The 11,205-nt window shown below is 30.4% G+C and overlaps 1 protein-coding gene across 1 annotated transcript; it reads left to right on the forward strand.

Moving 5' to 3' along the window:
• Positions 1 to 270: 270 nt before the first annotated feature.
• LOTGIDRAFT_223522 (hypothetical protein) lies at positions 271 to 10,765 on the forward strand (the record flags this gene model as incomplete). The annotated part of the gene is made up of 16 exons (XM_009068982.1): positions 271 to 333; positions 680 to 866; positions 1,751 to 1,849; positions 2,399 to 2,472; positions 2,718 to 2,796; positions 3,045 to 3,222; positions 4,641 to 4,816; positions 5,057 to 5,178; positions 5,398 to 5,617; positions 7,000 to 7,164; positions 7,576 to 7,694; positions 7,840 to 7,958; positions 8,488 to 8,569; positions 9,741 to 9,933; positions 10,068 to 10,480; positions 10,661 to 10,765. 16 exons carry the CDS (start codon positions 271 to 273, stop codon positions 10,763 to 10,765), a joined length of 2,394 nt encoding a protein of 797 aa, XP_009067230.1.
• Positions 10,766 to 11,205: the final 440 nt, after the last annotated feature.

Consider the following 11,205-nt stretch of genomic DNA (forward strand, 5'->3'; position numbering starts at 1 on the left):
CTGTAGCCATACCTCTGAATTCAACACTTTATTATCAATTTTTGTAATTATGTTGATTGTTCTATAAATGTTTTTCAGGGCTCAAAAATGCAGCCAGTTAATTTGGGTCGAGTTATCAAACTACTCACAGATCCCCATTCAGTAAGTATGAGAAATTTTAAAGAAGTCTTATAACATATTTAATGAAATAAGAGATAAGCTATGGTTTCAAGGCAATTCTTCTAAACACACAATTTCACTAATTTTCTTTTGTCTTTCATTTTTCAGGCTATGTTGTATGACAGACATCAAAATTCTTTACAAAGATTAATCCGCCATTATCAACATGGCTTTGTATCCTTTTTCAAATCATGAATCACCAGCATTCTTTTTATCATGAGAGGTTACCTACCAATAACTGTACCAATGAAGTTTTAATTTTTAATGATCAAGTCAATGTTTTATGTTCTATGAATGATAAACCCTAGATTGATTGATTTTGTGCTACGGGTACAACACAATATTCACTTATTCACATTTTCATTTTCTATGAAAAAATATTGACTATAACAGTTGTCTATATGATGATAAATAGATAAGCTTATTAAGAAGATGTTTATGATGTGGAATGTATGGTTTGATTAATAAATAGTGTATCGTTTTACATCTTCAAATAAAATGTTCTTAACTGTTATACCAGCCAATGAAAGATTTAGTATTAGTTTATAAATTACTGAATATCTGTGCTGATCGTGTTGAACTACATCCTATGTATGAAGAACCACTAATAGAAATAATTAAAATCTGTAGTTTACCTTATTTAAAAGAGAAAACCTCAGATGAAATAGTATATCAACAGATTGTTATAGAATCTATTTCTCAACTTGGTAAGTTTTATTTACTGTATTTTGAAGAGATAAAATATAGTATTTGTTTTTCTTCAATATCATTTGTAGGTCTGCTAGTTAAAAGGAGTAAAAATATTGCAACATAAGCTGTATCCAGGTACTCAGTAATGATGTGATGACTGTTTATTATTACAGGTTATTTAATGAGGGTACTCAGTAATGATGTGATGACTGTTTATTATTACAGGTTATTTGATGAGGGTACACAGTAATGATGTGATGACTGTTTATTATTACAGGTTATTTAATGAAGGTACTCAGTAATGATGTGATGACTGTTTATTATTACAGGTTATTTGATGAGGGTACTCAGTAATGATGTGATGACTGTTTATTATTACAGGTTATTTAATGAGGGTACCCAGTAATGATGTGATGACTGTTTATTATTACAGGTTATTTGATGAGGGTACTCAGTAATGATGTGATGACTGTTTATTATTACGGGTTATTTAATGAGGGTACACAGTAATGATGTGATGACTGTTTATTATTACAGGTTATTTAATGAGGGTACACAGTAATGATGTGATGACTGTTTATTATTACAGGTTATTTGATGAGGGTACTCAGTAATGATGTGATGACTGTTTATTATTACGGGTTATTTAATGAGGGTACACAGTAATGATGTGATGACTGTTTATTATTACAGGTTATTTAATGAGGGTACACAGTAATGATGTGATGACTGTTTATTATTACAGGTTATTTAATGAGGGTACACAGTAATGATGTGATGACTGTTTATTATTACAGGTTATTTAATGAGGGAACACAGTAATGATGTGATGACTGTTTATTATTACAGGTTATTTAATGAGGGTACCTAGTAATGATGTGATGACTGTTTATTATTACAGGTTATTTAATGAGGGTACCCAGTAATGAAGTAAGAAAACAGATTTGTTCAACATTAATAACATTTCATACAGCAGAACAAAAAATACAAAAAGTCCAAAGTAAGAAAGCTTTGTTTTTTAAATGCATGAAGACAATAAGTTAACACATTTAAATCCTCTGCACACTGAAATCTTTTACTAATGAATTAATTACATAATTAAGAGTTTTAACCAATCATAAATGTCCATGTATGTACAGTTTGGATAACAAAAAAAAAAAAGAATTTTTGACATTTCTTGATTGGCCACTCATTGGAATTCTGCTGGTATTTCTCTTCTCTTCTTAATTTTGGACATGTGAGACAAACTGGTATTTTTCCAAGTCATTAGAACGCCTTTACTCTCTATTCATATACATATTAGCATTTTCATTTCCATAAATGAAAATAAGGGAATGCATCTTTAAAGGATGTCTAGATGTAGACAAAATTATTAATCTGAAACTGTTGGACTTGTTATTGTTATTCTATTACCTTTATCAGCATATGTGGATTGGAAAATCTGGAATATATTTATTAAAGTATTATGTATTATTACAATTTATATATCAGCTTAGGGAAAATAATACCTGAAATAAGCGGCTATCTGAAATGTTTGATTTATTTTTAGAATTTAAATCTACCAGTAAAGAATATAATCGTAAAGTGATAGAAAATAGTGACGTGTCTGAAACTTTAATCAAGGTGAGCTTTTTTTTACAGGCTTCTATGTGAACATGATTTAATTCAACAATTCTTTGGTTTTTTTATCAGTGCTTTGAGTAATATTGATTTAAGCTGATAAAATTGAAGGTATCTATAACATAGACTATCTGTTTTAGAACAAACGCTAGATTTCAAATTGTTATTGTATATAAAAATAATTCTGAGCTGATGTGTTAATTGATGTATGAGATTTCAAATCAAAATGACCTTTGCATCGTTTGTAGTCTCTGGCGTTGATGGAAAATGATTATGAAGTAAGATTATTAGTTTTAGATGTTTTACAAACATTCTCCAAAGATTCAGGTTAGTGAAAAATTATCTTGGGTCAGGGCCATAACATCTCAGCTTTGACCAGGCCACTGTCAGGCAGCTCTCATAGTTTATGACAAATTTGTGTTCAGCAGAATGAGAACAATTGGAGGAAAAACATTGAAACTGATAATGATGTCAACAAACCTCAAAAGCTTTGTTGTGAACTATGGTTAAGACTAAAGTGGGTTTCTCATTAAGGTGACCGCATTTGAGAATAGATTTTGATTTAAATATTTTAGAGAAGAATTGTAATCAGATATTATTAGCAGAAGGTGCTATGAGAATATGTTCAAGATTAATGGATGCTGATCCTACTGGACACCTATTATTCCAATCAGTAGAAATCTTGTGGAATTTATTAGAAAATGGAGATGTAGCTAATTTGGCTGCTCAGTTGAATAATGTACAATGTATAAGGTAAGTTTCTTATTCTATATTTCAATTAAAACAGTTCAAACCAACCATAAAATGAAATCAATTGTTGGTTTGCTGGGCCCCGTTCCACTAAAGTGCATAAGTTTACGCAAAATATTTTTTCGTAAGTTAATCTTACGCAAAAACTTACGCCTGTTTCACTAAAGGACTTACGATCTTTCTTTCGTAAGATAATTTGAGGACGTTTCGTACATGAGGTCGTGTCTCGCGTCACATGATTTGTGATAGCATTAGCAGACTACAAAATGGCGTCCTACAACGGAGTAGGCCTACCTTGTGGCGGTGTTACTTCTTCACAACCTAGTAACCCGAATTTCACTTCTTTAGAAGTTGAAATTTTGGTTGACGAGGTGGTGAAGAAGTACGGGATCTCTTATCATGAAAAAGTCAAGGAATGGGAGAAGGTGGCTTCGGCAGTGTCAGCTGTCGGAGCCACTTCTGCCACTGGCCTAGTCTAGATTATGTAGTTATATGTATAATGTAAATTATCACCGAATGCCATCCGAATTTTTCTTACTTTCTATACTAGTTTAGTAGTTTCAGCCCACTTATTGATTAGGGGTGGAGAGACACAGAAATAATTGACAATTATCATGAGCATTAAACTTTAAATGATTAGGCTAATGTTCTGAAAAAGACTAGATTCAGTTCGGAAGCCTTATATCTTAGGATGGCCTGCAAAAGTAAAAAAACTTATTTCCAGTGGTGTCTTTTATAAAAGAGACTATCAGCTCACATCAAGCTTGCCAAGAATGATAAAAATCATTATCACAGACTTGTATCACTTATAAATAAGGCTTAGAAGATCATAAAAATTAATGTTTAGCTCACTTGTATTTCTGGCGAAACTGCGCGTGATCTTCCAGATTTAGAGAGATCTTCTCGAAAATCATCAACCAACGTTTTCGCGACATCTTTGGTTAACCGATAACGTTTCTTAAAATCCACATCATCCAAACGTATCAAATTATTCATCCTCGGATGAAAAACTCTTTCTCTCGGCCTACGCAGTCCGAACAACAGGTGTTTTGCCATTTTGACTTTGACGTTGCTATGGACATTACATTAGTTACGTCAACTTACGACAGTCAAACTTTTTTGTGTAAGTTTCTTAGTGAAACGGAAAATTTTGTTCTTTTGTCTTTCGTAAGATAAACTTACGCAAAATTTAAGCATAAGAATGTTAGTGGAACGGGGCCCTGGTCATTAGGGCTAACTTTGCAAAGGAATCTTTTCATTTGGGACAATGAAGGCCTGCGTGCTATGGCCTTGATATTTTGAAAGAGTCACCTAAAGCCTGGCAAAATGGCTCTCATTTAACACTGCAAAGCATTGACAGTCTTTGTAAGCCCAATTGAGAAAAATATATACTTTATTTTAAAGCATATTTTAATTTTCAGTCAATTGCGAGATGGGTTTGTTTATCAACTAACTATGGGATATAGTCATTATGATAGACAGTTAAGAAATGATTTATTAACCATAGCAACTCTTGTTGTTACCAAATGTCCAGAGTCACCCTTTGTAGAATGTGGTTTTGCCAGACAGCTGGTTTTATTTGGTACATTTCAAGAAGGTATGCCTTTAATTTTGACATATTCTTGTAAAATGATGATTATTGAAACTGTTTCTAGTGTTTACATAGTATTACATATTAATGTATTAACTTTTAAGTGGCAGTGAGATAGTCCATAGTGATTTGTATGTCGTCAGTTAGGCAAACGAATCCATGTGTGCAAGCCCCCCTCAAGGTTGAAATAATTCTGATGCTGGTGTTTTCAGATTCATGATTTTCTAATTGCCATTTTATTTTCAGTAAAAAGTCACAATATTTTAGTCAAACATCTAAAGTTAATGACCAACCAGGAAGATTTTGAATTAAAGAAATTATTAATGAATGTATTAGTTAAGATGTCAGCTGATAGTACTATGATACCCGTAAGTCAAATTTAACGTAATATAAGTTTTTCCCTCAGGATTTTTACTTCTACTTAACTGTTTATGATATATGTCAATAAATTTGTTATACTTATTGATCATAGATTAAATCTGTTTCAAGATTGTAAAATAATTACTTAGTAAAATAGTTTACATTTTTTGATTAATTTGCTTGTAGATGTTGGCCTATTCTTTTTAATTGATATATTATAATTTTAGATAATGTCTGATGGTCATCTATTATTGGCATTATTTTCTTTTGTTCGTGGAAATGAGAAATCTAGTGGACCTAGAGAATGGACACCAGCTCAGTTTGAAGAGTTACAATTACACGCTATGAGTAGTCTAATAACACTATGTCCAGTTATGATAGAAGACTATATGTTATGTCAGGGCAATACCAGATTGTTACTATTATTAGAATGGTGTATACAATCAGGTAATGTCATTAATCACTTTTATTTAGATAAAGATTGTCAGCCATTTTTATACATACACATGAAATGGGGGGCGTATATTGCCGTCAACTCTTTCCGTCGGTCGGTCTGTCCGTCCACAATTGCTCGTAAACACTCTACAAGGCACAGTTCTTGACTGATTTCGACAAAACTTGGTATGGTTGTTTGTAATCACCCAAGGATGAACCCTATTGAAAATATGACGAATCGAAAAATATTTACTATGAGTTATTGTCCTTGCTCTTGTAACGCTCGTAAACACTCTAGAAGGTGCAATTCATGACGGATTTTGATGAAACTTGGTATGAGTATTCGTTATCGCCCAAGGATAAACCCTATCGAAAATCAGAAAAATTGAAAAATATTTAGCATGAGTTATTGCCCTTGTTCTTGAAAACGCGTTCAATTTTAGCTTGTGAACACTCTAGAAGGCAAAATTATTGATGGATTTTGACAAACTTGGTGTGAGTGTTTATAATCACCCAAGGATAAACCCTATCGAAAATCAGAAAAATTGAAAAATATTAAGTATCAGTTATTGCCCTTGTTCTTGAAATCGCGTTCAATTTTTAGTTCGTAAACACTCTAGAAGGCACAATTCTTAACGGATTTTGACAAAACTTGGCTTGAGTGTTGGTTATCACCAATGGATAAACCGTATTGAAAAACAGAAAAATTGAAAAATATTTAGTATGAGTTATTGCCCTTGTTCTTGAAAACGCGTTCAAATTTTAGCTTGTAAACACTCTAGAAGGGACAATTCTTGACGGATTTTAATGAAATTTGGCTTGAGTGTTGGTTATCACCCAAGGATGAACCCTATTGAAAATCAGAAGAATCTAAAAATATTGAGTATGAGTTATTGCCCTTGATCTTGAAAACTCGTTCAATTTGTAGCTCATAAAAGCTCTAGAAGGCATGATTCTTGGCGAATTTTGACAAAACTTGGTTTTATTATTCATTACCGCGCTGAAGATGGAATATTTGTCTTCTAAAGTTTTCACGAGCTAAAGATTAAACACGTTTTCAAGAACTAGGGCAATAACTCATACTCAATATTATTCAGTATCGCCCTAAAGAGTTCAAATGAAGTGTATGACTGAAGGTTGAAAATTTCATACTGCCAGTGGGCGTATATTACCTTGCCTGGCAAGCTATCTTACTTTTCAATGGAACCATATATCCAGAAATCAAGTTAGCTTAGTTTTGAATGTTAAAAACATAGTACAAAATTGAGCAAGGATCCTCCTGATGATATGATAAGTTTCGGTTCTCAGAACAGTGTTGTATGTATTCTATTTTATTTGCTCACAATGTCTAGAATAAACTGATTTTAAAGTGTTTGTTTTTTGGTATTGTTTAGATGATTTTAGTGGACAAGGTAATAGTTTCCATGGTACTGGTGGACGAGGCAATAAGAAATCTCAGATGTGTCAATGTTTAAGGATAATGCGCAGTGTTGTGTCAACAGAAGATGAGTTGGTTCTACAAGATTTATCAGATCAGGGGGCTATTAATCAACTTATTGGTATGTAGATTAGATAATGAACATTCATCAACATTGTAGTTTGATTGTAGTTCAATTTGAGTTTTATAATATTGGCTCTCTAAAAGTGTATTCTAGGTTATTAGCCTGGCCCTCATTTCTCATAAAATCTTATGAATTTAAATGTGTAGTAATCATTGTAGCTATTTAAAAATGGATAGGAGCAACTCCTAACTGTGACAATATCACATCTGTATATCAAGTCCAAGGAACAGGTAGAGGCAGATTTGTTGAGCTAATCAATTTTGTGTAATATTGCATAAGACTGAAGAGAATCCTCAATGTAAAATTCCTCAAGGCTTCTTTGGCCTTTATTTAACAGTACTTGACTGGTTACTTAAGCACTTACAGTTCTATCTTACAAGCTGTCAAAAAAGATGTATACCTTTACAGGAATATTGAAGAAAGTGTTTGCTGTACCTATAGCCAAGTATACAGCTATAGATATAGAGATGCAGACAGATATATTAATTATTTTATCATCATTGTGTGATGGAGATATACATAGAAAGGTACATAACTCTAAATCTTTACACCTAAATCTTTTGTCAGTATGAACAAATTTTATTACTTTATAATATAGTGGCAAACAAACAAACTGCTTCTATGGAAGTTTACCAGATGAAATTATTAATTTTTTAACTTTTATTTTTGTAGGAATTGTTTGGAAGGAATGGAGTAGATGTAGTGATGAATTATTTACAAACTGATGCCAAATTATTAAACAGTGGTCTAGGTCATCATAAATTATTTTTAGCTGCTGTTGATACAGCTTGGTAAGATGCTTTCCACTCTTGATATTGTTACTTAATTTAGTGATATAATCATACTAGATGTTTCATTTGATAATACCTCTCATAATAATGCTTGATATATAAAATCCCTTTGATGATATATCTTACAATAATGCATGATTGGTATTTCTTATGGTAATATTTATTCAAATGATATATTGTTTGTCTTAGGATAATTCTATAATACATGATATTTTTTATAGTAGGGCCTACTATTTCTTAAATACACAACAATATTCTGTAATCATACATGATAGTTTTTATGATAATCGTATATACTAATAACATTTTGAATAATAAAACCGGTTACTTTTCTTTTTTATAAATTTAAGTAATGTTTTTCGTATTAATAGATATATTTTATGATGAAGCATTATGTTTCTTGAAATATTATCCATGATATTCTTCATACTTCTTATAAAACTATGAGATATTTTGGTAATAGTTGTACATGATAATATAACATATAAAAAAACATAATATATCATATACTAATACATTATATTTTTAGGTGTGCTATTGTGGGGTGTACTTTAACAGATGATTATTTCTTAGAAAGAAGTGGAGTATTTCATCTTATTGATCTATTAGAGGTTTGTACAACTTTATAATTTTTCCATTCTATTTTTGTTTTGATTTATCTTATGCATAAAACATCTTATACATACATCTTTCAATTTATCTTATACATATAACATCATATATATACATACATTTCCTAATTTATCTTATACATATAACATCATGCATACATACATTTCCTATACATTTCCTAATTTATCTTATACATATAACATCATATATATTCATACATTTCCTAATTTATCTTATACATATAACATCATATATATACATACATTTCCTAATTTATCTTATACATATAACATCATGCATACATACATTTCCTAATTTATCTTATACATATAACATCATATATATACATACATTTCCTAATCTATCTTATACATATAACATCATATATATACATACATTTCCTAATTTATCTTATACATATAACATCATATATATACATACATTTCCTAATTTATCTTATACATATAACATCATATATATACATACATTTCCTAATTTATCTTATACATATAACATCATATATATACATACATTTTCTAATTTATCTTATACATATAACCTCATATATATACATACATTTCCTAATTTATCTTATACATATAACATCATATATATTCATACATTTCCTAATCTATCTTATACATATAACATCATATATATACATACATTTCCAATTATCTTATACATATAACATCATATATATACATACATTTCCTAATCTATCTTATACATATAACATCATATATATACATACATTTCCTAATTTATCTTATACATATAACATCATATATATACATACATTTCCTAATTTATCTTATACATATAACATCATATATATACATACATTTTCTAATTTATCTTATACATATAACATCATATATATACATACATTTCCTAATTTATCTTATACATATAACATCATATATATACATACATTTTCTAATTTATCTTATACATATAACATCATGCATACATACATTTCCTAATTTATCTTATACATATAACATCATATATATACATACATTTCCAATTATCTTATACATATAACATCATATATATACATACATTTCCAATTATCTTATACATATAACATCATATATATACATACATTTCCTAATCTATCTTATACATATAACATCATAATTATATACATTTTCATTTTAATTTCAGCTGGTACCAAAGACAATGTATAATGTTATTATTGGCTGTTTGTTGGACTTGTGTGAAAATCCGAAAACAATGAACCATATTCTAACATGGCGTGGTAGAAATAATATCACGGCACCACATCTATTCTGTGATATCTGGAGACATGAAGATTTATCTATTGGAGCTTGTCGTGATGTAAATGGAGCTATTACAGGTAGGCCTATATATAACAAATAACCATAGAAAGCTGTTGATGTGACAAAATGCTATAAAAAAAAAATAACTTTTAAAGATATTTCTATTTCTATATTCAACTTTAAAGTTACAAGTGTTTGTTGATTATTTTAGACACAAAGAAGCCAATGATGGGTTCAAGACAAATGGAATCTGGAGTTGTCCCCCTTAAAGCCAATTGTCCCAGTCCTGCCATAGTTGAGGTGTTTGAAAATTTACGAGCAAAAATCTTCTCAATATTTGGTAAACTGGGCTTCATGGATCTTCCTGGCCTGACTGTTGAAGATCATGTGACTCTCACCATCATTGAGAAATATCTGGATTTTAAAATGGGAGAGGTTTGGTCAGAAATTATCTGTGAACTGGAAGTTGATAAAATAAAACCTGTTACACCTGATGAGGAAGCTTTAGAAACCATACTTAAAGTTGTGGATGAAAGAACAAATATTGTAGCTGCTACTCAGAGTGAATTATTGGAGGCTCAACAGAATCAAGATGCTATTGAAGAACAAGAGTTTTATGCTGAGGTGAATAATCATTCTATATGTTCATACACAGTCTGGTATCTTATTTGGGAACCCTTTTTCAATATTTATTGTAATGTTCCTGGTTTTTATTCACAGATGTCAATCAATTCAGGAAAACTGTGTTAATCTATTCATATCCTTTCCATGTTAATATTTCTATTTTATTCTACAATGTTTCAGATTCGTGAAAATCACCGGCAACATGAGAATAAAGTGAGGAAATTTACAGAGTATGTTTCTAGAACATCAAATTACGATATTTTAAAGGTTTGTGCTATTTTGTAATAATGTGTCTTGTGAAAGATAGAGGTCAAACTATTAATTACCAATGTTCCAACAAAATTTGAGGAAATTTCATCCAATAGAAAATATGTTTCAAATTTTTGTCTGTCTCATGCATGGTGTCATTAATATTTAGCCCTAGAATATATTGTGTTGTATATTCAATTTTTCAACTGTGTTGAGACTTCATTTTTTGTAATTCTTAAACCTGATTGTTTTTTGTAGGCTGCTAAAGAAAGACAGATTCAATCTATAGAAGGATCCAGAATTTTACCAAAAGATCAGAGGTTTGTAGAATTTAAATTGCATCAAGTGTATCAGTGGGATGTAAGATTACTCTGCAGAACTACAGTTGAAATTGCCTAGCAGGATGCACCACAAGCTACTATTGACTTGAATGAGTGTACATGTATAATGTTTTTTCTTTTAGCATTTTAGCAAGA

This window comes from Lottia gigantea (genome assembly GCF_000327385.1).
Source record: "Lottia gigantea unplaced genomic scaffold LOTGIsca_97, whole genome shotgun sequence".
Taxonomy (NCBI): domain Eukaryota; kingdom Metazoa; phylum Mollusca; class Gastropoda; family Lottiidae; genus Lottia; species Lottia gigantea.